This window comes from Catharus ustulatus, chromosome 6 (genome assembly GCF_009819885.2).
Source record: "Catharus ustulatus isolate bCatUst1 chromosome 6, bCatUst1.pri.v2, whole genome shotgun sequence".
NCBI lineage: Eukaryota > Metazoa > Chordata > Aves > Passeriformes > Turdidae > Catharus > Catharus ustulatus.
In genome coordinates, this window is record NC_046226.1 from 6,755,224 (window position 1) to 6,782,669 (window position 27,446).

At 42.8% G+C, this 27,446-nt stretch overlaps 1 protein-coding gene across 1 annotated transcript in view; it reads right to left on the minus strand.

Moving 5' to 3' along the window:
• Positions 1-14,224: 14,224 nt before the first annotated feature.
• KCNH5 (potassium voltage-gated channel subfamily H member 5) overlaps positions 14,225-27,446 on the minus strand; it is a 157,519-nt gene continuing 144,297 nt past the window's right edge. The window contains exon 11 of the mRNA XM_033062188.1: positions 14,225-26,323. Within this exon, the coding sequence (XP_032918079.1) occupies positions 25,376-26,323 (948 nt within the window). The 3' untranslated portion in view covers positions 14,225-25,375. The remainder of the gene's footprint in view (positions 26,324-27,446) is intronic.

Here is a 27,446-nt window from a genome sequence, read left to right on the forward strand (position 1 = left end):
TAGTGGCATGTTTGTATTTACACAGGGTAAGAAATGGGCTGAGACCTAGGAAAACAAGAACTTAATAGAAATAAAAGCTTTGGACCAGCTAATTTCTGAATTTCCATGTTTGCTACTTACTTCAGTTGTTTTTCCCTCCTTACCTTTAAAAAATATTTTCCTCTTGTTTTTCATCTGCCGTTGTTCACAGCAGCTCTGTAGTTTCAAAAAAATTAAAAATAGGGTGGATTGATGAGTCCGTTGACACCCACCTGCTAAGTGGACTGAGGCTGTAGCCAGAAGTATCCATATAAATATATATGTTAAAAAATTATATATTTACCCCAATGGCAAAGATAACTGGCACAGTTCTGTGCTTGAGTATCTTCATCAGACATGTCCTGAAAATTATCTTGGTTGTCTCAATGGGTTGAGAACTGGTGACCAAAGGATGGCTTGCAGGAAGGGAGATTTAAGGTGCCATTTGTACTAGAACAGAATCTTATGTTAACCAGGAAAACTGACAGTCACTGAGCTGTGCAGGCCAGACTTAGAACATAACATCTCAATTACACAGATTTAAATCAGGGGTTCCATAGCTAAAACACAAGGAATCATTTTGACTCTGTAAGGAAGAATCAAATCACAGCTTTGCACACGTCAAGAAACATGCAAATATGGCAATAAAGTATTTCACAAGAAAACAACAGCTACTAGAATAAACAAAACAAAAAAATTAAATTCTTTCCATTCAGCCTTTGAAAGAGCATGAAAGAAATTCCCTTGTAGAAATTTGAAAGTATGCCCAGGCGAGATATATATGGAAAGAAACTAAATTTGAGATAGGAATATGCATCTCGTATAAAAATGTTATGAGGGTGGGGTTTTTTGTTTGGTTTTTGGTTGGGTTTGGGTTTTTTTTTCAGAATAAAACATTCTTCAATGAATTTTTTAAGACTCAGTTTATGCAGAGAAATGCTAATGTTACTGTGTAGAGGCAGCTGCTGAGCCAACTCAAATCAAGTTTGGACTGCATCCTATAATGTCTGTCTGGAGGAAGCATATGCATTTTTGGTGCCTGGATTTGAAAAGTAGTCTCTGAAATAACTTGGTTCAATATTTGGCAGACAGGGAACATAGAAGAAAAGCTGAATCTTCAATAAAATTGTCACTCGTATTCACAAGAGTAATAAAGACCAAAGTGAGGTGCTTTGAAACTGCACAAAGGAACAAACAGGAAGATGGAGCAAAAGGCACACAAAACCACAAGAAAAGATAAGTAAGGGTCAATTTTGTGGCAGAATTGACAGACTGCCTAAATGAAAAAGGAAATCAGCTCCACATGGCAGCTAGGAGCCAATAAGAAATGAATGATAAGAACAGGAGACCAAAAGAAAGAAGATCCTGGGCTAAGAACATGAAGAAATGGCACAGGGAAATGGACCTGGACAATATTGCTTACCTATTAAACTGGGCAATGCCTATTTGCAGTACATAGGCAGCATACAAAGTGTATCCTGCCATCCTTAAAAATCCTTAAAAAGCTGAGTGGCTGGTGGACTGGATCAGCACTCTTTCTGTAATTAGTTTTGTGGTGAGAAGATAATTTTGTGAGGATGCACAAGCCCACGTCCTCTGAGCCCTTGCTGATGCACAGGAATGAGTGACCAGTCCAGGTGGAGCTGGGCTGAGCTGCCCCTCCACCAGCTAACCAGAGTGGTGATAACAGACTGAGCACCTCAAAACTTTCAAACTCTCAAATCCTCTCTCAAATTTCATTACTGAGCCCTGGCTCACTGCAGCTGGAGCTGTTCCGACTGTACAGTAGGGCTGGATTTTTCCATTACACATCTCATGGTAATCCATAATGTAGAATTTTCAGATTGGACTATTGAGGTGCTAAATTAATGGAATGTCAATATTTTTCTTGTGAAATACTGCAGAGAAAGGAACCGAGATTTCACTGGTTTCTTTTTTGCTCATTTTTCTGTGTTAAGATTTTGTAGAGAAGGAGTCAGGCTCTCTGCAGTCATCTGGCTCTTAAGGTTACTCCTGACACTGGTCAAGTCACCCTGCAATACTCTCAGAAGATGTTTTCTCCTGGGTTATCACAACTCCTGACATTGGCCAAACCCTCCTGGATACTTTCAGGAATGTTCTCTTCCATGTTATCCCAGGACCACAGGAAATAGGAGCTGTTGGTAACCCCATGGCTCATGGCACTTCCCAGGTCTGAATTGTGCCTGGTCAGTGGTTGCAAAGCACAAAGAGGTCAAAGAAGATGGTAGTTAGGGAATAAAATTAAGAGATCCTTGGCCACAAGGAGTCACTCTGATCAACCAGCCTCACCATTTGCATAATGATAGACTTACTGAGGCAGAAATATATTTATGAAGATCAGAGCCCTTCTTTGAGTTGCTTTGGAAATTTGGCCTTGCACAAATTTCAAGTAACATAAATATTTTGAGTGTCCCACAAAATTAAGTTGAACCTGGTTTGAAAGTAAAATCCTTTAATTAATTTCTCTTCTATGTTCATGTAACATTTTAAAGCAAGAATGAAACGTTAAATTTCAAAGATCCCTGAAACACTAGGGTGTGAGACAGCCTGACTTTTTCCTTTTATTTTCTTCCCAAGACAAAATCTTTGCAGAATCAATATGATTTTAGTATTGATTCATACTTTTCTTAAGCTATATTTAATTACATTCAGGTAAAAATTTTCAGATAAACTGAAACTTACCTGAATCTGCAGATAGTCAAAACTAACCACACATCTGGGGCTGGCATCTCTACTTAGCAAGAATCTCCCACTGTTTGTCCCAAGGGTTGGTGTTAAACACTTGAATTATTGCCAGTCATATCAGTGGAGCTGTCTTTGTAGTAAGGTATTTGTAAATGTTCAGACAAGTGATAGAATCCAGCCCCAGCTCATTACCACGGCTATAGTGAAATGGTAATGGTGGAATAAATTGCCTGGTATAATTATGTATATGCCAGCTGCTCTTAATCATTCTACTTCAAGCCTCCTTTGCTAACTGCAATTTTGAGCCTTTGCTGAATCGAAAGGAATCGGTAAACATGAGTAATTAAAAAGAAATTAAATGGATTTTAGAAGTGAATTACTGCAGTTTCCTGCAACACTAATATAATTAGCACCTCTAAAATCAGTCTGAGTTGGAAGATGTGCTTTATAAGGCACAGAAGATGTTTCATTTGTGGTTTGCACTAAAATCATTGTCACTGTGTTAGTTAAACATCTCAATAGAACCATGCTTGGAGAAACTTATCTCAGCTGATTTATTAAAATAGAAACAGAAAGCCACATCTCAGCTGGTGTAAATCACAATATTTCCACTGACTGTTAGATGCTGAACTTGCACCAGCAGAGCCTGTGGCCCATCCTCCATTTGGATTCATGCAAGCAAAGGTCTGTTGGTGTCCCTACCCATAATAAATGACTTTTTGGCTCTCTAGCTAGAACTTCTCTTTCAAATGAGACAAAGTTCCTGTAATAAAAGCAGAAGATACCTTGCTATCAGCTTTTTTTTTTTCAATTATGTTGATATTTGAAATACTTCTTTTCTCCATTTTCAGTACTCAGAGGACGTGAAGAACAAAAACAGATTGCCACAAAGAAAACAAATATCAGATCAAAAGTTTTGCTTAGAAGCTCAAAGACACCTGTGCCTTGTCAGAACTATGTGATATACCACAAAAGTTCCATTTATCTGGGAGAATGAAGGTTTTGCCAGCAGAGGAAGGTGGGTGAGAGTGGCACATCTGTTGCAGGAGCAACTGATTTTGGCTATCTCTGCCTTGAAAGTCACCAAGAGTCTAAAATCACCTCTGTGCAGCTTGCTGTAGCACTGTAGCATCCTCTTGATGAAAGGATTTTCCTTGAACCTCCAAAATAGCAACTCGTGGGGATTTTCCTCTGCTATATTGTCTGCTTCTACTTGATCTGCCTTTATAGTTCTAGCTGTAGAAATTCGCACATCTTTTCTTTGAACTCCATGAGTTTTCTGTCCTCCCAGTCAAATTTCTCAAGATCCCTCCAGACCAAAGTGAAGCATCAAGAGATAAGATTCCTTTTCTGTGTATCTTGTGCAAGGCGCCTCCTTGACTTGATCCCAATAAATTCTTTATTTGCACCTAATTATCTTATCCCAAGGGTATTTCCTACACACTAGGGTGGAAGAAATATTATTTGTGTATTTAAATACAGATTTATTGGAAGCTAGTTTGCAGGAGTAGGGATATCTGGGCACTCAGAGTACCTTGGCTGCTGCCTGCCTCTTGGCTGTGGCACCAAACTGGTGGGGATTTGTGTCCTTTCAAGTTGAAAAGTGGAAAGTTGCTCCAGCCATCTGTACGTTCAGAAGTATGGAGAAAATGTGAAGGAAAGTTTTCCTGATGAGATGCTCATCTGCCTCCTTCCAAACACAGTGCAGCAGATCTTCTGCTGTTCCTGAGCTGGCTTTCACTTCAGTGAAGATAGGGAGTTATTCCAGCTGACAGCAGGGCCTGAGCAACAGCACTTTAATGGTTTTTGCCTTATTTAACTATTAACATTTGTTATGGGATCGTTCATTAGATGAGGCATAAAGTACAAGTATTTTTATTAGGTTTTCATCTCTCCTCTCCCATTAGGGAAAGGTTCCACTCTCAAATTAATGTTAGAAGGACTTTAAAGTCTTAGCTCTCCCTAATCTTTATGGTTTCATTCGAGTCCCTAATATATCATTTGGTTTATCCTGTGAGCTGGGAGCTATATATTTGAGGGACTTAGTCCAAAGATACAGTATAAGCAGATAGTTTGGTTAAGCTGATTTTTGCAGTTTAAGTGGGTCTAAAGCCCATCATGCCCAGGATTATATTTATACTTGTGGTTGAATTTGACAGAATCTGAGCATTCTTTGTGTATTGCAGTGTACAGCCAGGAAAGTAGAAGGCAGCAAGGTTAGTAGTTTATATGTAAAGTAGGGCTTGAAGGAACACGTAGACAATTTACATTTTCATTCTTTTGTACATCACTCAGGGAGAAAGTAAATATTTTGGCAGCCTAGATCATGTGATAGCGAAACAAGAGACTTCATTAATTCAGATATTTCAGATTCAGCAACAGCAGAAAGGAGGGATTATGAGTGCCCAATTTGAGCCAGCTGGAAAAAACTAAATCTAGACCAAGGTCAGGTATATCATAAATGAAGGAATGATATAAAATGCATTTAATTTCCTGAGAGCTGTGATAAAATTAAGATAAGTGCCCTGGGAAGAGAGTCTCATACACCACTCAGCCCTATCAAGCCTTACAGGTTTGCTAGGTGTGTCATAGCTGATTTGAAAGGATGATTCCTTAAAAAAAGAACACCTGCAGAATGTTCTATTTTTGTTCTTTTAAGAGTTATTGTCTTTCTGAGTACTGCCATTGACAGAATTGAATGATATTTTTGTGCAATATTATTTAGGGAAAACACAGGTGCTTTGTCAGTAACTAGGGACTAGAGCAGCCTTTCAGTGCTGCAGCCAGCTCACAGCTCTGTGAAAAGCTTCAGCGTTCGCCCTTCACAGCACAGGCTTGCTCGTGGTGGAAAAGGCAAAGCCCTGGAGGAGTCCTGCATCACTGGGGCTGGGAAGCATTTCCTTAAGCTTAATTTATTTTGCAGAGGCCAAAAAGGAGGGAGCAGCACTAGCTAGGGGAGAAGAGACTGTGGGAACAGCCCTGCTTTCCAGCGCTGTCTCCTCAGCAGTTACTCTAAAACCAGCTTTGGTTCCAGAGGGTGAAAACTTGTCATCTTCCTCTACCTTTTTCCTTCTCTCTTCAGTCCATGCCTTCAATAATTTTATTTGCATGCCATGGGAATATGTGAGTGCACAGGTATATGTTCACGTGTACAGCACACATTTTATATAGGTGTGTGTGTATATTTTGGTTTGAACTGAAATCATGTTGCTGCTTATCTCTCACAGGCTAAAGGCCCTGTTCTAAATGGTAAATTTTCATACATATTCACTTCTTGAAAATCACACTCAACATTTTCTCATTAGACCAGACCTAGGCTATAGGGGGAAGGAATTTACACTGCCCCCTAACCCAAACCCATTTTTAATTCCTGGCATCACAAAGTTTGTACACATCAGGCAAAGATCCTCTCTGTGCTCTGCCATTTCTTTGTTCACTCAGGTAACAAAAACCCTCTGACCTCATCCAAAGACCAGAGTGTAACAGCTGGCTCTGCAGCTCAAGTAACAGCAGTCAGGAGCACTGAAAGCAGGCAGCAATGAAAGGGGAGGATGGCAAAATACCTGCAGGCCACTGAACGTTTCGCAGCAGTTCAGCAGTGGCCAGCTGTGAGTGCCAATTAGAGGCATTTCCTTACTGACCTGCTGGTAGAAGGGAAGGGAAATGGGGCTGTTTACCTTTGTTGCCTCCAGTTCTGCTTACAAAGGAGCGGCTGCTGCTCCTGGCTTTGCCAAGCACGTCTGATGCTGTACCCAGAGCACAGCTCCAGCAGCAACTGAGAGGCTACAGCAGAGCAGGGGAGCAGGGAGGGCTCAGCAGGGAGCTGAACATGCAGCTGGACTCATAAAAAAATCTGCATCACTGTGAAATTCAGTTGTGCATAGTCTCCCTCCATAGCAAAGTCAGATTAAATTCATATTTAAACAGGAAAGAAATCAAAGGTGCTTTTCAGAGCACCAAGTTTAGTGTCAATCCATGGTAGCCAGCATGGTGAGCACTGCACAGCCAAAATCCAGAGCCTGGATCCAGGGATCCAGGTGGTGCACACAGAGGTCATAACTTCCTCTGATGTTTGCATGTTATTCCCAAGGGTTGGTGAGCATTCATTTACCTTGAAAACCTGTAAATGATGGCTCTGCTGTGTTCACATAGCTGTAGGGTCTAATGCTTGTACAGCTGCCATGTGTCAAGAAATTTTCCATAAAAATAGGAATAAAAATACAAGATTATTACTTTCTGTAACCCTCAGCCTAAGCAGACCTTTTGCTAAACCAAACCCCAGTCTCCTCTGAACACCCCTGTGCTACCTGCTTGTTCCTGGTGTGTTGCTCTCCTGATAATCAGCTCCTAGTTGCAATTGTCTGCCACACTTGTCTGAAGCTAACACTTTGCTTCATTTATTTGGGATTTTATTGCTCAGCGTGAAAAGATGTGATTAGATAAAGGAAACATGAGCTGATTGTTGTAGCCCTGTACCAGGAGCTTGTTTTGGCTTGACACCAGGGTTTAAATGGAACATACAACTGCAAGCCTGAGGAGGCAAGGTCTGAATACTCACAGCACAGGGGCCACTGAGGTGTTTCTGCAGAAAGGGCAACGTGCTGCCCAGGAGCTGTGTCCAGCTGGGCAGGCAGCTGGGGTGGACCATCAATTAGCAGAGCCAAACTGGTGTGCAGCCCCTCTGGTGATGGAGAAGCTCAGGCTGGAAGCCTGGATTGCAGTTTAGGCTGAAATTACTTTCTCAGGATAAGGCTGGAGACTTCCACTGCAGGGGAGGAGTTACCAAGACACCTGAGCCATCTCTAAGGAGAAGTTACACAAGTATTGGGTCCTCAGTGGGTTTGCAATAAACAACCCAACAAGCTCATCTTCCTTTGGAGGATCCCCAGGTGGATCCCCAGCCACAAGGGTGAGGAATTTGCTGTTTGCTGCAGTGAGCACAGAACAACCTGCACCTCCCAGCAATGCCAGAGCAATGCTGAGTTCATGCAGACAGGATCTGTGAGTGTTGTATGCTGCCTGTTTGGAAAGCAGGTTTCCACATGGCAAATGAGCCCTGGGACTGCTCAGACCTTGTAGGTGAGTTTTACCCTGCCCTGGGAGAAGTGGAGGGGCTGCACCACCCACCCAGGCTGGCACAGTGCTCTGGAAACGTGGCAAACAAAAGCATCTCCACAGAGACATTATGCAAACTGCTTCAAGATGGGTTAGAAATGGGAGCTGGAAATGTCAAACCAGGGGTTAATCCCATGAAACAGGCAAAGGGAAGAGGCATTCACAAAGCAGCAGTGCTGAGAAAGCCCTACTGAGCACCATGTTTAAACCCCAATGAGCCCACCAGAGTTTCAAAGTGATAATCTGAGTAATAAAAGTTCTTGTAGCCAGAACATGGAGCTGAAACAAGAGAAAGCAGGAGGGCAGTAGCCAGGCTGCTGTAGCCAGAAGCTGGGAGCACTGCTGCACCCTGAGGGCCCTGGGACCAAAAGTTTGTAGTGATCTGCTGGTCACAGTGGGATGCTTTGCCAGATCAGAGCCTCAAAGAACAGATGGGATTTATCCATGCAAAAGCATGAACCTGCCTCTCTGGGAGGCCTGATTTAAAACAAGAGAGGAAGAGATGTTCATACAGCATGGCTCATCTGACCTATCTAAATGTTGTATTTTGGGGAAAAGTTTTGCTTTATTTTTCGCTGGGACAGGATCATCTTCTCTCTTCTCCCTTCCTGTGGGTGTTGCACAAATCTTTTGTCCATGACCCAGGTGCTCAATGGGCAGTGCCTGTGTTAATGAGCACTCCTGGGCTCCAGGTGGGCAGGGCAGGGCTGGAGAGCCCTGGCTGGAGCTGGACATTGCCTGAAACACTCATGGGAGCACAGAGGAGCCTTTTGGGTTAAAACCCCAGTTCAGCAGGTGACCAGGACACCAGCACTGGCAGCATGTTGGGCTTGGGTGGTGTCCCCTCTGTGACTCCAGCCCAAAGGCTTGGCATCGATTTTTAAAGTATTTGAAAGCCCTGAAAGGTTTTCTGCACCTTGCTGCTAATGAGATTTCAATGTAAAATAAAAGGAACATTGTCTAACCCAGATTAAACTTGCTCCTGAGTTATTTTTAGCTTGCCTAAACTCTTTCAACCCCTTTGGTAAAACTCATCAAAATTCATCTCTACTAAAAGGATGTAACTTCAAAGAAGGCATATGCATTAAATGTCAACATGCTTTACTCATTATAAATTACAGTATCATTAAATCTAACATGAGTTAAATGGGAAAGATTTAATTTCACTATCTTTAAAATGAAGGCATTTTAGCATGGGAATAAAATTTTCTTTTAAAAATGTTTTTAAAGTAAAAGGGGGCACAGAAGGTTTATTTTATATGTTATCATATTTGTACATAGAAACAAAAGCAAAAATGCAATGCTCCATTGTTCTGAGGAAGATGTGGCAATAGTAGCTTACTTCTGCTCATTTTACAACCCTCTTTTTGGATACACTTCTAATTTAAACTGTGGAAACTGAAAACGTTCCTTTAAAACTGGTTGTCATGGTTATAAAATCCCAAAAGAAATTATATGCGTCTGCATCTGCTGAGGGAAACATTTATGGCATGATTTAGCAGAGGGGGGGCAAGCAACCACCCACCACAACCCATTTTCAGACTCACTTATTACATTACTCAAATTAATTTATCACCCTCCCCAAAAAGCCACGGGAAGGATTCTCACACGTTTTTCACTGCATGCAGTTCATTAGCAAATATCATATGGTGAGGGGTTAGTTCTGTCAACTTCTAACAGGTTGGGGGGTTTTGTTTGTTTGTTTTCTTTAGTTGTCTTTGTTTCAAGCAGGCTTATCTAGAAATACAGTGTGCTAGACTGCCAGCATACAGTTGCTGTCACAATTGATGTCTTGGATCTCTTCCATTATTTTTCCCTTTCCTGATGCAGCTAGGAAATCATCTGGCCAGAATAAAAGAGCCAAGCTGAATGCTGCAGGTCAGATTGGCCTGAACAAAAGTCTGCATTTCTTCATGGAGCTCAAAAAGAAAAAAGCAAAGCACAAGAGGAAAAGAAAGCTAAAGAAGAAGGGAAAAAAGAGAGAAAAGGAAAGAATAAAGGGAAAGAAAAAAGGAAAATGGGAAAGGGAAATGGAGAGAGGCATCACCTCACTGAAGGAAAACTAAGTCTTCAGTGAAGCCACTGCACTTTCATATGCTCCCAGGACAAAGTTTAGGAACCTGTTGAAACTGAAGGTTTATTAGAAATTTAGAGTCTGTGTTTTCAGGCCTTCTCTCTCACAGGGATGCAGAAGTCTGCACACGGCTTAGAAACCATGGTTTGGCACATTTAATTTTTCATTAAGAAAAGCTGACTGCATGACAATTAAAAAAATTACACTGTGAAAGGCTGAGGTAGCATTTTTTAATCTTTAGAGTGAGTGATCTGTTAACTGCAGGAAATCTGTGCTGCTCGTGGCCCTGTTGTAAAATGTAAATAGCAGATAAGGATGATGAAGGCATTTTAGATAAACAATATATTTTGGATTTGCTATTTGGATTTGCTATTGGATTGTGAGCCTCAAATGGAATTCAGAGGGTCTCCTTATGCCCATTTTAATTTAAAACATTGTGCTGGAGAAGGAAGTCCCAAGCATGAAGCAGAACCCCTGTGAGAAAGTTTGGAATACAACAGGCTGAAAGGCTGTGGATGTTCTCAGGCTCCTTGACTTTCTCCCACCCATGAAATCAGGGATGTCATTCTTCACTGTTCTGTTTCTGTGGAAGATTATTTATTGTGAATATTTTCTACAATCCTGATGGAAGACCTCAATTTATGGCACCTGAATGGAAGAATATAAGAAAATGGAGAGGAGGGAAAGCATCAGGGACAGAATTATGCTTCTCCAATCCTCTTGCCTCCTTCCTTTACATCTCAACAAACAAAACCTTGCCATTGTTTTTGAACCCTTTGTGTGACTTCTGAATGTTCATGTGCTTCATGATCACAGATTTGGAATTTCTCTTGTTGCCTGTTAAGTAAGAGACATGCTTTCCCATGTCTGCACTATCTAGCTCCTCACTCTGATACTTCCTAGTGTCTGGAATAAACCTGAATCCAGCTCCCTGCAGCTGCTCCCACTGGTACCTCCTGCCTCACCTGCAGGGTACTGCCAAGCTGTGCAGGAGTGGAGCTGAGGTTTTTGAATGTTACAACACACACACACAGATCTATCTATACAGATTAGATGATTAGATAGATATAGATTAGATATAGATATAGATATATGGATATAGATATAGATATAGATATAGATATAGATATAGATAGATAGATATAGATATATAGATATAGATATAGATATAGATATAGATATAGATATAGATGAAAAAGAGATAAATATGCCCAAATTCTCCTCCCATGTTGAACAGTGCCTGCTCTTCAGGCCTAGATCTCACACAGCGTTGTGCTTTTCTTTGAGTAGTGTCTATATTACTGATTTATAATCCTATAAGTAGATTGCAAGACAGATTAATCCCCCATTTCTGTCTGCCCATCTATTTCTCATCTCAGGTCTTTTCTTTCCCATGATTACCTAGCAGGACATAAATTGATTCAATCTATTTCCTTACCCTGTCTTTTCTTATTTCTGCTAATTATTAGAGAGACTCAGCACCCTGTGGGAGGGTCACCCTCTGCCCTTTGGGTACCTCTGGAGCAGCAGTCTCACCTGCTCTCAGCTGGGATGGATCACACCCTTCTGTTCTCTCCAGGGGCTGATGACAGCCTGCTTCACTGCAATCAGATTCATTTGGAAGTATGTTACTTTCCTGGAGAAAATGTCGCAGGATTAGAGGGGAGAGGTGGAAGAGGTTCATTAAATCGGTCAGTCCATCTTCCTGCCAATCAGGGCACACTCCAGCTTTGCTCCAGCAATGTTTCCTAAGTGCCTGGAGGTGTGCTGCCAGCCCCTGTCCTTGATGGTGCTCATAGCCAGGTCGGAGCACTCAGAGCCACTCCTGTGCTCTGTGCTGCTGCCTGATCACCTTTCCTCCTCAGATATCCCCTCTGTGAGCACCACAAACTGCCCTTGCTAAAGCAGGTGTTGAGTAGCACTAATCCTGGCAGCAGCACTTGTGAAGGAATCCTCCCTGGGACAGCTTTGCTGCTCTTTGGGAAGGTCACCCCAATGTCTGTCCCACTCACTTCAAACATCCCACTCTCAGGCTTGCAGGACCAGCCTGCTCATGCTTGAAAGCAATGATTTATAAACTTTCTTTAGTGCAACCAAGTGATCAAGAGGCTTTGCTCAGACAGACCTGGCTAGATGTAAATTATTGACCAGGAGAGGGTTTCAAGGTGGCTAGAAAAATAGCTGACACCAGTGGCATATCTCTCTTTATCCATTTCTGAGTTTGTGCCCTGAACTAAGCAGCTGTTTTATTTCTGTGCAGACAGAGAATTTTCAGTGCTGAAAAACTTGCTTGGTCCATATTCATTACTTCACTTAATCACATGTGTAGGATGATCATTTTAGCCTCCTCTGCCAAATAACTGAATCACAGAATCAGAGAATGGTTTGGGTTGGAAGGGACCTTAGAGCTCATTCAGCTCCACCTCCTGCCATGAACAGGGACACCTCTCACCAGACCAGGCTGCTCCAAGCCCCATCCAGCCCAGCCAGTTTAACATCACTGCAGACAATCAGGAAAAACTTCTGTCAGAAAGGTGCCTGTAAAGGGTGCACTGATGTGAGGAATGAGCTGGACTGAACCAAACCTCTGTCTCTGCCCTGTGCTGCTGCCCTGTGTTGACTTGTACATGATCTGGATCCTAAATCAGGTGTAGCATCAGCTGTGGAGAATAAATCTTCATCCCAATGTGTTGGATGATGCTCTCATGAAGGGAATGAGATGTGCATATATTAACTTGTTTCCCTGGATTCCACAGGCCTTGTTTAGGCAGAGGTTATGTGCACAGGCAAAGCAATCTGCAAAGCAGAATGGGTGCTTGGTCTCCCCCAGGGCCTCAGCAATTTTGGTGACTGATGCTGCATTTTGGAGAGCATCCTTACCACTTGCAGGGTACAGTGCAAACCCTGTCTGTGGCTGTGGAAGGAGTTTGGGATCTGGTGAGGACTCATCCCTTGGATAATGATGGAAGTTGCCACCTTATTCAGGCACAGCTGCAAGACACACAAGTCAGTGCTGTCAGCCAGTAACAAATCAGCTCCTGCAAATAAATCCATTCTTGCTTCATACCCTATTCTGACAGTTCCCTTTCCAGCAGGGCTCCCAGGGCTGGGATGTACAACCTTGACACTCTCCCAAATGCCCACTTGGAAGAAGCTGCTGTGCTGATGCTGCCAGCTCCCAATCTGGCAAAAGCCAACCCCAATTACAAAAGACAAGCAGCAGGAGCAGTCCCTGACACTGTTTGTTTCAGCAGTGGAAATTAGGGCCTGTTCTACCAGTGTTTGCCATGAAGGCTTTAATCTGTTCTCCCTCATGTGCTGAGCCCAGTGTCTCCTGTCCCAGCTGAGGATGCTGGGAGTAGGCTTAGAGAGTCAAAAAAAAAAAATAAAATAAGAGTTCACCAATGAATATTTTACACCATAAATTGAGGAAGTTTTCTGCACCTGTCCCTACAGATGGCAAAACCTATCTGTGCACAACTAGATTCAGATGCTTTACCCTCAAACTGAATTAATGCCACTCTGTCTCTCACAGCTGTAATTAATTCACACCCAGACACCATTCCTGGCTGGGACAAAACCTGTAAGGTCTGATCAAAGCCACTTGCAAGGGAATGGAAAAACTCCACCAATTTCCACATGCTTTGGTTTCTGCACTGAAGGAGCACCAAAGCAATGGTGGTTTCAAGAACAAGTCAGCAGCGTTGTGTGTATTTGTGTCTAAAAATCTCTTGTACCTTGGGCATAGGCAGTTCTTTCAGAAATGACATTTGTAACCAAGCTGATGATGCAAGAAGCAAAGGGAGCCTTGTCTTAGAAATTATTTAAATTTCCAAGTGAAACTCTTCTGCCTCTATTCCACTGTCCTTCAAAATCCTCATTTTGTATCTGAAGTATAATTTTTTTGAAGCAAGGTTACCCACTTGCAGCAAATAAAATGGAATATATTATGAACAAAAAGTTGTAAGAAAATACTTATTATCTACTTAGATAAAGTATTCTCTCTTCAGCCTGAGTTGCTTGGGAGAGGGAATTAGGTGCTACAGAAGTTTTATGGATGAGGAGTCTGTGACCAGCTCAGCTTGATTTATTTCCAGTTGTCTTCAGGCTAATGAGGAGGAGGGTCAAGAACTGTTCCTATTGTCCTGTAGAGAAGCTCCATTATAACAATAGATTTATGTATCTCCCTTGTCCCCAAACCACCTAAAAATAAGATTATGTTTTGCTCATTAATCTCAACGAATTGTGTTCTGCATTGGTCAGGAAAACAAGAGCTTTTGTGGTGCTCAAGAAAAGTAAGGACACAAACACTCAAGGTCAATAAAATGCACTTTTTATTCTGTATCAATGAAAATATAGCCACATGTAAATAAAGACGTGTGGAAAAAAAAAAATCAACATTGATCCTCCCTGAAGAAGTACAGTTCATTGTGCTAAAACCCATTTTCCTTTGGGTTAGAAACAGTTGTCTGCCAATGCTTTAAAGTGACCCACGATTTTCCTTGTTGTTGAATTTTAGCAAACAGAAAAGTGCAACAAGAAGCTTGCTACAGATAAACCAGTTTCACCCAACCACACACAGCAGTGTCCAACAGTGACGGGAGAGTCACGATTACCAAAAGCGCTCCCACGCCTTCCTCCTGGGCAGTCACACGGGTGGCCAAGGGAGCATCCTCTCTGTACTAAATGATGTGTGATTTTCAGTACAAGGATGGTCCTTCCTTGATGTAATTCCTGATTGCTTTGCAGGTTTCAGATATGGTAGCAGAGGTCGCGTTCCTTTCATAGCTGTTCGGTTTCAAACGCTTTATTTTTAATTTTTTTTTTTTCTCTAGGTTTTTATAAGCTTCCTGCTGTCAAAACACAGTTCTCAATTGCTTTTGTAGAAATAATCCTGAAAGGCAGAGGCATTTAAAATCCTCCCAAATCCTCAGTATATTAACAACAGCAAAAAAGATAGCTGGGCTGTTCAAAAATATTGTTGGGAACATGAATGTCATTTGCATTGGCTAGTGTACAAAGAGCAGCAAGTAGTAACAAAAGAAACATCACCCGAGAAATAACCCTTTTCCCCCAATTTCTTCCTTGCAAAAAAAAAGATTTTTCCCAAAATACTTTTCCTCCCCACAGTCCAGTGTCTGTGGATCCCATACATTCAAAAGCCACAGTTACTCTGTAGATCGGGTTTTCCAACATGAGCTTTTAAAACCAGTTGTTTTGCCCAACTTCTCCACGAGGGTTGCACAAACACAGTTATACCAGCTGGTGCTTTTTCAGCTAATGGGACACCTTGAAACTTGAACTCAAAAAGTAAGGACCTCAGGGTAAAAAAAAGAAAAAGAGGATTTAAAGCTCATTATGCTTTTAAAGTCCTGCTAATGTTAATGGGAAGATTCCCACAAGCCAGGGATTAGTCCCTGTTAGGTGCTCAAGGGTGAGAGATACCAGAGCACAAATGTGGAGTGGGGAGTGCTGGGCTGGTGATACAAGGGAAGAAAAAAAAATCACACTGGCATTTCAGCAGAAAAAGAAAAATAAATAGAAGGCAGGTTATGCTGAGGTTGGGTGCTCAGCACAGCCCTGTGGGTGCCTTGTGAGGGCAGGCTGGTTTTTTAGGTTCAGCATCTCTGTGCAGGCTTGTACAGCAGCTCCTGCTCAGTTTAGTTTTCAGTTGTCATTTTGGGTGGGGGGGGGAAGGCTAGGGAAAAAAACCTAGAAAAACAATACAATGTTTTGACTGCAATGAGGTCCCCTGCGATGACAATTCATTAAAAAATAATCTCCCCCTGCTAATAATTGTTGTTATTCTGTGACAATTGTGGTTATTCTGCACAAGCACCAGGATACTTGTGCAGACACACTGCAAAGCTGAGGGTGCACAGACATGGGCAAGACCATGCCCACCCCTTGTCCCTCTTTCTTCCAGTATAAATTCCCTAGATTTCTCTTCATTTGGGAGCCTAGGATGAAGTTACCTAAATGTGTGGGAACTCATAAGCATATCAGAGGGATGGGGGAGGCAGGGGAAGAAGCCTGAAAGCCATGCCAAAGCTCCTGTGTCCCTCACAGAGCCAGAACTTCAGCCTTCCAACCTGGTCTGGGGTGGGGGCTGCACTTCAGGGACCCCCACCCAAGCTGCCCCTTCCCTGCTCTGCTCCAGTTGGGGACACAACAGTCGAGCACATCTGCCCACACCTGGATCAGCAATGCTCAGATGGAGGGCTGCATGGCAGGATTCAGGCCCACAGCACCTGGTGCTCAGCCTCTTGTCTTTGTCATCATCTCTCTGTGGTAGCAATAATAGCTTTATTTTTAACTGTGCTTCTCCCCAGAGAGAGCTTGCACAGCTTATGTACAGATCTGGCTTGTGCAAGGATATTCTAGAGAGTCATGAATTTTGAGCAGTTACTTTGGATGGAAATTACTGACACTTCAGACACCTAGAATGTGCCTTTTGGATTCAAATACGTGTTAATTAGAAAGTGCCCTTTCCCTGATTGGTTCAGCTGATTTTCATCTCAATTCACCTTGCTGTCCCAATCTTCAAACACATCCTCTACATTTCTGCATTCAGCATGCAACATTTAGTAGGGCATGAAATCTTGGACCCATTTGCATTAGGCAAGGGCCTGAAATTAAAATTCTAGTACCCAGAGTTCTCAGTTTTGAGAAAGCTCAGCCCACGCTGGGACTCAGTGTCCTGGTCCCTCTGCAAGAACTGGGTTAGAGTTAGAGAAATTAATGGAAAGACTTCCACTAGCCTTAGAGAGAATATTTACACAAGATGCTCAAAGCTTGAAAATATTTACCTCCAAAGCAGAGAACACAATTTAGAAGATCTGCTGAGACCACTTCACTGAACCACTCAGTCGCTTGCTGGTATTTAAGCAGGACATTAAAAAATCAGCTCTTGCTACAATTCTTATTAGCATATTATTTCTTCTGAACACAAATAGGAAAACAGATCATTACCTCATTAAATCTGCTGATGCAACATCACTTAATCAATCTCCCCATTTCTGCAATTTGCTAGCCTAACGATCGAGGCAAGAAAACAAGGGAGGAAGGAAGGAGAGAGAAAGAGAAAATATATAAACAAACAAACAAGGAAGGAAAACACTGCATTTTGCTGTGGAAAATATCCTGCTTCATATGATGTAGCTTTCAAAACACAGAAATGAACTCAAGATACAGAGCTACACCTGCACATAAAAGCCCAGCCAAGTCTCCATGCATAAGAACAGTCAATAGGCATGTAAGGTTTATGAAGCATATCATGTCCTAATTCATGTGAGAATGGTTGGCAGTACTAATGGGATTTTCTTACATAAACTGTGCTGATAAGGCATTGGAGCTTTAAACAGTTAGCAAGAGTATTTTTATGGCTGGCATGCTTTCCAGACACAATATGGTGAGCCTTTACCTCTGCCTGCAGCCCCACAAGCTGCAGCTTTGTGGGGTGTCCCACATCCCTTACAGAGCTGCAGATCAACAATCACTGACAAGTAAAGCGGGGGACAAACCTGCCCTGGGAGAAATGCTGCAGCACCAGCTTTGGAGCATCTCTGAATCCCTGTGAAACCAGGGGCAGGGAGAGGCTGACACTGAGGTCAGCTGCGACACGTGCCCATGGAAGTGAAATAGTGCCAACTATTACATTTGAGAAATCATGGTTTGTGTGCAAGTTTTCTGGGAAAGCTCATTAGCCAGTTCTACCCTCCATAGAAACGAGCCTCAGCATTCCCTGTGTGAGTGCAGGGGTTTTATTGGGACAGCTGAAAGGTACATTTACAGACCTGCTTTGCACTTCAATGCTAATGAGCTTTTCCACTGGTATTAATAAATTCTCCTGCTCACATGTGTGGCATTCCTTTGGCAGGCATTGCCAGATAAATCCTTTATTGTCTTTCTGGTAGCTTGCCCAATTCCCACCAGGCAGATTTTTAAAACCAAAATCCTGCCTTCTTACTGGCTACTGCCTCTCTCACTCAATAAATTCAATTTACCACTTGATAGAATTAGGCAGTGGGTGTCCCTCAGCCCTTCCTTTAAATGGGAAGGAGATGTGTCTGGGACTCTACAGACCATCAACAGGCAGCAGGAAGAGCTGGGAGGTGCCATTGCATCCTTGCACCCATAATCCTTTCCTAAAGTCCCATTGTGGGAGGACCCTGCAGAATAAACCCCTCCTGGGATTGATTTCAGGAGGAGGATGTTCACACTGACCTGATGGTGACCTCAGAGGGATGAGCTCTGAACATGCACTGAGTGCATTTGGGTTGTTGGGATTCAAAAGCCAGGTATAAACTACTAGTTGAGGTGACATTTCAGCTCTGTAATTTTAAGGTACAACCTGACTGAGCTTGTTTGTAATGCCAGGACTCCTAATTATACCTAAAATAAAATTTTAAAAAGAAACTGTTGCCAAATAGCATTTGATGATTTGAGTGAAGAAGGCAGTAATTAATCCTGCAGGGACAACAGAGGACTAATTAGAAGCAGAGCAGAAATTTTGTTTTCCTTTAGAAAAAAAAAAAAAAGGCTTTTTCCATGAGAGCTCAGATAAAACACCCAATTTACAAACTGAACTGTGACCTCACACTAATGGTCCTGGCAGCAGCCTTGGATGCAAGTGAGCTCCCAATGATTAGTCAGAAAGTGCTTTTTTTCCCCCTTTTTCTAGGAAATAAAAGTGATGACAGAGAAAAGGGGTGGAACATGTCAGGAAATTCTACTGAAAATAAGTCCAGGGCAGGAAAGTGCCCACATGTCTTGGCATAGGACATGTGGAGAAGCTGAGCAGAGCCCTAGGTTTGCCTGAGGAAATACAGAGAACTTTTACTATCACTACATGGCACTGGTTCAAATTGCTGCTGGGGCTGAAGTTCACCCAAAGTGTAACTGGAGTAGGAATGGTCACACACAAGGCAGAAACTGGTGTCTCACTCGAGTTCCCCTTCTCAAAGTGGCTCATTAAAATCCACAAACACCCCAGTCCCTGCCATTCTATGGAACACTGAGTGTACAAAAGGGACACAAAATGAAATTAAATGAAATAAAATATTAAAATTAAGGTTTTTTTAAAATAAAATAATGCCCTGAGAATGGAAGAAGACTTGCCCTGTTATACCTGTTTAATTTGGAGACTTGTTGCTAAGCCACAGATTGAAGAAGATTTTGTGAGTAACCCTGTGAGCCATCACAGAGATCCAGGAGGTTACAGAGTCTGGAACATCTAATGAGACAGCCAGGTGTAAACCTGTGAATGTGCCTAGAAAAGCAGGGAATAAACCTGGGAATGGGGCTTGGGCAGACCCTAGGAATGTGCATGGACCCCATGGATGTGCCCAGGCCCTTTGGACAAGCCCAGGCCTTTTCATCCATGGTGTCCACACACTGACTGTGAGAGGAGCAGGCTGAATCCAGGGGGGTGAGAATCCACAGGGATGAGAATCACCTCCAGATCCAGCCACTAATGAGAAACCCACACATTTCCTACAGCCTTGGATGTGCACGTCTGCCAGGGCAGCACTGAAAAGCAGCTCAAATGCTATCGATATTTTGATGGCATTTTCAGACACTGTAATCATCTTCCAACTGGGGAAGAGGCTGGAAGAGGGTGTGGGTGTTGTTGATGTATCCATATCAGCCCACTGCTTCCAGAAACTGCATAGTCACCGAGACATTATTCTCAGAGTTTGGCACCAAGTGTGGATTTTAGCTGATGCCCCACGAAATGCTTAATTTATTTATATGCCATAGTTTTAGAATATGCCAGATTTCTCTGCTGTCTGTTTGATGAGTATTGGCTCTCACAGCTATTATCTTGAAAATTGGCAAGATGTTCCTCAGCATGGTATTTAAAATTAAAAGCAGAAAAAAATAGGACATAACTAAGAACCTTCAAATTTTACCTCCTGTTTGTGCTATTAAAATCTACAGAATCGCCAAATGATAAAAGAAAACTTGGGACTTTCTGGAAATCACTTGGTCCGACCCTCTCTGTTCATAGCAGGGCCAGCTGCAAATACAGAGTCCATACACTGATGCTGCATAATGTAGATGGTTTCCAAGAGGTTTTTGGGACACTGGAAGAGCTTTGGCTCTCCTAAAGCCCACATTTTCCCCTAACAGCATGTATTTGTCTATCTTTTAATGGACTTTCCCTGATCCACAGCTGACACCCCAGAAAAGTCTGCCAACCTCATCCTGTCCTGGAGCAGGGAGGGCTGAGTCAAACCTAGTACAAAATCCTTTTTATAGGGCTTTTAATTAAGCTAATTGATGTATTCATGGCAGAGAGCCAGACACAGAGCTGGTGCACACCAGCAGTCTCAGACTGTGGGCCAAGCAAGCTTGAATCTCCAAGAAGAAAATAACGAAGGAAAGAATTTATCTGCCTTACAGAAAATAGATAAAAAGGTTTGTGAGAATACTGCCTCAGATTCCTGGGTCCACATGCCATGCATCAGGGGGGCTGATTAACATAATGTAAGAAATAAAACCAATTTATTCAGCATGGCCTGGCCAAGCCCTTTCTGAATGCATCTGGCATTTGAATATACAAAATCAATATGTGCCTTCTTGTCCCACTGTGCACTGCAAGGTCAATTTTCTGCCTGAATAATTGCACCCTCAGTAAGGATGATTTTACTTTGTTTGTCATTTGTTAGATATCACAGCACTGATCTTTGCACAATATTCTTTATGTGTGTAAGAACATTCATTGCTTCTCTGCCAGAAGAAATGTGGACTTTTTGTCAATTTTAGCTCTATTCAGCACTTTTCTTTAAGAACATATCTCATTTGGAAATGCACAATAGAATATTAAACCAAATAAAATATGTAGATATTGTGTTATCCACTTTCCCCCAAAATTAAGGAAGAATTATAAACATAATATTCCCAGATGTGGAAATTCAGATGGATCAAAATTTTGCTCCTACAGCCTATTAAGAGCAATGTTAACAAAACCCATTCAAACCCTTCTCTGCAGGAAAATGGTATTTGAAAACATTTTTTAAAAAAATAAAATGGGTATCACTTTGACACCACCTCACATAGGAAAAAAAATATTTATTTTAAGAAACAATCTGTCCAATTCTGACATCCAAAAAGATAGGCTTAGGTTTTCTAAATGCTCAAAATCTGAGTAAAAAAGTGTAAATTTCACATAATACATCCCTCTGTGTCCTCTCCCAAATTCCATATTAAACCTTTGGCTTTTTTTTTTTGTTCTCCCTTCCATTTCAGGACATCTTTTTTCCCCAAAAAGCCTCTAAGCTATTTCACGAGCACAACATCTGTTTTCTGACCCAGGCAATGACGTCTCTGGAACCGTCTCAGTTACTTCCAGAGCAACTGCTCCTGGCTTTGCAAAGAGTACAGCATTATTTCTGCAGCTTCCAGTCCTTTGAAACTGTCCTGATTCAAAATATATATTAGTCTGATTTGATTATCAGGTTGAACCTTCACACCTGTGCAACAGGGTTACTCTCCATGTGGTGGTAAATGAAGACTGAACTTGAGTTTAGCAATAAGCCCAACTTCAGTGCAGCATCAAGCCCCCATAGCTGTGCTACTTCTGCAGAACAGGGAAAAGAAAAATGGACAAAGCTTAAGTCTGTCACTTCCAGAATCAGCTCTGCTCTAACCCCCATGCCCTGGCAAAGGCAGGAAGAAAAGGATTTACAAACACAAATTCAGAAGAACTGAATCCTCACTACAACAATTTTTTTTAGTAAGTATCCTGAAGTGCTATTCTCTTATATGCAACATTACACAAAAAAAAAGCTATTAAAAGTACTCTAGTTCATTTGCTTTGGAAGGTGTTTACTTTTCTGTACACATTTTCTGTACATGTTTTATTTCTATTCCAAAGTCTGGGAAGATAAAATCCACTCGTGTGCAGGTAAAATGCTTTGGACCCACAAAGCACAGGGTAGGTGCTAAGGATGCTGTTCCCAGCATCTGGCAGGAACATCTGTACAGGTTTTGAGCTCTTACAGGAAAGGAAAGCATGCAGCCAAGAGCTCCCTCCACATGGTGCATTGCTGCTTGAGCACTGGCCTGGGTGGAAGTGACACCTTGGTGTCCTGATTTAATGACTACAGGTGGTCCAGCCTGAACTGCAGGACTGGGACTCATGCTTTTTAAGAGAGAAGGAAATCCCCAGACACTTGTCACATCCTGCACAAGGTGAGGGGACGAGAGACGAACCGCTGACAACTCCATGGAACATGTAACGCTCCCTACACGAATTTTGGAGGCAAAGTCCTTCAGAATTGCTCCACCCAGAGACAACCCCACAAATCTGGCCTCCCCCAGCACACAGAGCCTGGGACAGCCCATCCACAGGCTGCACTGACTGTGCCTGCAGGGCACCCATCTCGCCCCTGCTTTGTACAAGCTGGCTCCACTGAACTTGCAATGGACAGTGTTGGAATATCAGAGTCAAAGCAGCACTAGAAGTAGACCTGGAGACACGGTATTTGTTTCAGGAACTTGGTATTTTACACTATTAATCACTGCACATTTGAACCACCCAAGCTGCACTTGAACTGTAATAGACATTCTGGGCCCGCCCAAAAGATTTTCAAGGTCAGACTAATCCTGTTAACACATTCTCTCATTGTAAAGTGGCACAAAGTTACACCTGACTTGCAAGATAAACCTAAACAGAGATCCCTTTGCATGCCATGCAGTTCTACCTAGGATTAATATCAGTTACAATAAAGAAAAGCAGTCTGTCACAATGGCAGAGGAATCCCATTAAGGCTAAAGCTCTCTAACAAAGCCAGCCCTCATTATCCTGCTGTGTCTTTTGCAGCATCACTTCATGGCAAGTTCATGCATTCCAGGAATTTTAACAAAGTCTGGCCCCAGAGTCTGGCCCCACTGAGCCTGTATGACTCAGACACACCCTGGGCAGTGGCTGTGTCTGTCTCAGCCAGCAGACCAAGTCAGGCAAGAACATTCAACACTTGAAATCTTGGCACTTAAACTGTACCCACAAGGTCTGTGCAGACTCCTTCAGCAACCCTGTAACTCCCTAACCCCATAACACCCCCATTCTTTCAGAGTCCCATGGGAGGCTTTATCACAGGAAGGGGAGGTCCTGTTGTTCTGCAGGTGCAGGTTGTTCTTGCAGTTCAACCCATGGATGCAGAGTCATGGATTTGCACTTGTGTCAGAACAGCAGCTGCAACAGACAGCTGAAAATTTTGACAGAGGCACCTGCAGCTGCAGAGAACTAAAATGAGCAGGTGGCCTGATCACCAGGCTTTGGGAAGAGTTGTCCCTTACCGTGGCTTTTATAATTTATTTTTTTTTGTCTTTTGGAATCTCTGATTTCCTAAAGAAAGTGGCAGAAACAGGACAGAAAAAAACTATCATTGGCCAGAAAGCTTCCATGAGTTGGCACAATAGAAGCAATGACTTCTTTGGCTATCTTATGAGCTTTTGGAGCTTTATGGGTTTGGATTTCACAGTTGAAGATATGTTCACCCTAAGATATAGATTCCTAATTGCCACTACTGCAAATGATGGTTTGTTTGGGTTTTAAGGATTTTATTAGTTTTTTTAAGGAAGTGATTTAGTTAGGTCTAGTTTTCTAATGTTAAAAAATGGATCTAATACTGGTGTGTGTTTAGAACCATGGATTTGATACACCTGATTAATAGTGATGCCTTGTGGTACATACATGTTTTACTCCAGGCACTTTTGAAAACATGGGACCTTGACACAAGAGGTCATTTAAGCCAGAGAGAGGGGGAATCCTTCTCTGAAGGAGCCACTGTGCTCTGCTGGGCTGGCCTCACGCTACACCAGGTAACATCTCTGAAGCTGCAATGGCAATTTCTGCTATGCATCTTGTGTAGCTGGATTCAAACTAGTGCAAACCGAGAGGCAAAACCTCCACCATACTCAGGGGCAGCCCTAGGCAGAGTCCAAAAGCCCAGCTCCAAACAGGAGATCAAACAAGATCCAGTGCAAAGCCTGCCCTGCTGCAGCCCTGCAAAGCCAGCAGCTCCAGCCTGGGAGAGAAGGTCTGAGCATGGCCCAAGACTGGAAGATGCCAATGGGAGTGAGCTAAGAGGGTCAGAGCCTCTGGCACAGACCTGAGGGACTCAGCACGTGTGGGACCTGGCTGTGTGGGCACTGCAAGCCTGCTCTAGAAATGTGCCTCCTCCATGCACTGAAATCCTCCCCAAGCCCCAGGCACAAGCAGTGCTCCAGGCAGGACTGCATCCCCCAGCACACCCACCCACACATTATCATCCAAGCACCTTGGACCAAAGAGAATTACATCCTGACCAGTTATTTTCTCTCTTTCTAAAGGCAGCTGCAGACTGATAAATGCCCTCATGAAAGAGAGTGGAGGGGGATAAACTGCAGCCTTTTAACTCCAGGCTTTCAAACCTGCTCACGCGGTTCCCAGGAAGCTGAACTGTGAGCGTTCCTTTCCTTGCTCAGACCTCATGCAAAGTCTTTCTGCCAGGGGCAACAGGGGGGACAGTGGGAGAGCAACTTCAACCCCACAAAAATGGGACATGCTAATGAAGATACTGACAGAACCGGACACCACCACCGAGTGCTGCAAAGAGAATTTACATAATGTTACTCTAACAGTTCAGTAAAAATGGCATCAGTAAAAGGAGGCTTTCAAGAAAGAAGTTACCCCCAACCACTCAGGGAGTGCAACTGAGAGAGTTTCTGTTAGTTTCATTTTGTTACATAAATCACCATTGTTATTACTCTTATTATTATTATTATTTCTTACTTACGATGTTAAAAGAGCAGGAGGATATTTGAAATAAAAGGCTGTGCATGCACAATACCCACACAAATAAATTCCAGTGATCCACCCTAGCACCAGGCACGGTGCCCTTCCCTGCCCACTGAGCTGAGCCCTCCTTTTAGGAGGAGTAGGGGAATTCATCACCAAATATACAGTATATTGTCATGGAATGATACCAGGAAACAATACTAACAGGAGTCTGAACGTGTCCTTCACGTCATATTAATCTACTGTTTAACTCGGCAGAAAAGACAATGAGGAAATAAAAGCTCAATTCACCCAGCCTGAGATCAAAACTGACATGGCAATATTGGCAGGTTAGACCCTGATTCTTTAAATAGTACATTGCCTTTGTTAAACAAAAGTCATTCTTTTATTACATAATAGAGATTATAAATAAATGTAAAGTGTGCATGCAGTCAACTGCATATTATACAAGCAATATCTATGTTAATAATTGCTTTCTTTGGCAGGCCAGAATCCAGCTGGACATGCAATATTTACATATCAAAATCCTTGGTGTGTTCAAGTCATTTTGGATGCAAGTGAAAATATATATGTATATATATATTTACCATATACACACACGTATATATATATGTATAAAGGTATATATACACCTCTGCATATATACTGTATACATATATACACATAGGTATATGCTAAAAGTGGATTTCATCTTTTTCAGATTCAGGTGATGCAGGCCTTGAAACACTAAAAATATCCTGACAGGATATCTGGGGAGGGGACTGGGGTGATAAATGAGACTTGGGGGAAGAGAGCTGGGATACGTTCTTTTCAGACAATATTTTTAAAATTTCTGCCACCTGCTTCTCAAGGGCAGCCATCCTGCTGCTTAGCAGCTGGATATCTTCTTTGAGTTCGTGCTTGACTTCCTGCAGCGTGGTTTGTAAGGCCTGCTCAGGAATGGGGTAGAAAGGACACCTAGCATCCGCCTGGATGGGGCTGTGCTCCAGGGGGCTGCGAGTCTCACCAGCTTTATCCAAGCGAAGGTCACTTTTTGTTATTCCACTGTCACAAGAGTCTGTTTTCCTCAGCGGGTTTTTATTTACACCGTTCTCCGAGTCGTTGGACTTGGGGTCGTCGGAGAGCAACCCCATGGACTCAGCCTTGGTGACGTTGTTCCAGTCCTCCTTCTTCTCCTCGTGGGCGCCCATGGTGTTCTTCAGCCGCAACCAGCCCTTCCCGTTCCCGTTTTTCATCCGCATGGGGCTGTTCACCTTGAGGCATTTCTGGTCCCCGTTGGCGTTGGGCTTGAGCTCCATGGCGTCGCGGTTGTTGGGCTTGACGGCCTCGCTGGTTTTCATGTACGCCAGGGTGGTCTGGATGGGCGTGATCTGCGACACAGTGACCACGCTGGTGCCCGTGATGGAGGCCCCGTTCTGCACGCTCCTGCTCTCCACCTGCAGCTGGTTCCGCTCCGGGTCCATGTGGGTCGAGCCTTGATTGCGCATCTCCTTCTGCTGCTTGAATTTCTGGAAGAGTTTCCGCACAGGGTGGTCCACGGGGATGCTCAGCGTCACCTCGTTCTTCTGGCGCAGGCGCTCCTCTTCCTCCTTCTTGACGTCGCTGATCTTCCTAAAGATGATCTGTGGGGGATAAATCCATAACAGAGTCAGCACTCAAAGGACACTGCATGAAAATATTAATTTGAGATGTGTAAACAATCTTGAGAACAGCCATTTCTCCCTTAATTCTTAGTTCTGATCTTCCTTTCCATCTTAATTTTTTGTGGTGAATTCAAATGGAGCTGATGGAGACACAGCGACCTCAAGGTTAACCACTATAGATGGGGTACATACACATACACACACTTTCTTAACAGGATACATTAAAAGTGGGTTTCACCTTTTTGTTGATGCAGAAAATACTACTGCTTGAAGAACTAAAAATATCCCAACACTAACAGAAGGAAAGAAACTGAAAAAAGAGAAGAAAGCAGTCATCAAAGAACCCAACTACTGTGATGCCAACCTACCCATTACTCACACTCACACCTGCTCTGTCACTTTCTTTAGTACAGATCAAAAGGAAAAGTAATTCAGCAGGGACTACACAGCTGCAAGGTAAATTCAATGTACACACCCTTCCAGAGGCTGGAAAATCCCAACTTGGTCAATACTGTTTGGTTTTGCTATTAGGGTTAGGGTTTTTTAGGAGTGTTGGAGGGTGCAATTAGGTTCCCATGGGCCACATGTGTGGCTTCACACACTTTACAAGGGTTTACTGCAGAATTAGTATGTCTAATATATGTAAGTGAACTGGGAGTACCATGGAGAAGCAGCGTAACAGGGCTGTGTGTGACCCTAAAACCCAGCAATATCCATCTCATCCTGCCATGCCATTTAATGCTGAGTTACTTCATCTGGCAGCATGTCTCAGGCTGCTACAGAAAAAGGAATTTGAGCCTCAAGCTGGGGGAAGATCCACAGAGCAAAACCTTTTTGTTGATTTTCTGCATGTTACTCATATGATTTTATTTTTTACTCATATGATTTTTTTTTTTTCATCCAGTTTTCTTGAAAGTGGGACTGAGGCAGAGTGGGGAAGCTGGTTCTCTGTTTGATAACACTGTGAAAAGCAGCCTATGATTAAATACAAATATGGATTGCAAAAGGATATTGTGGTAAGAAAAGGAAAACAAAGCCCTTGAAATACACAAATAAAACCCTGTGTCAGTCAGCTGTAGGTTTTTGAAATATCAACTTGAGT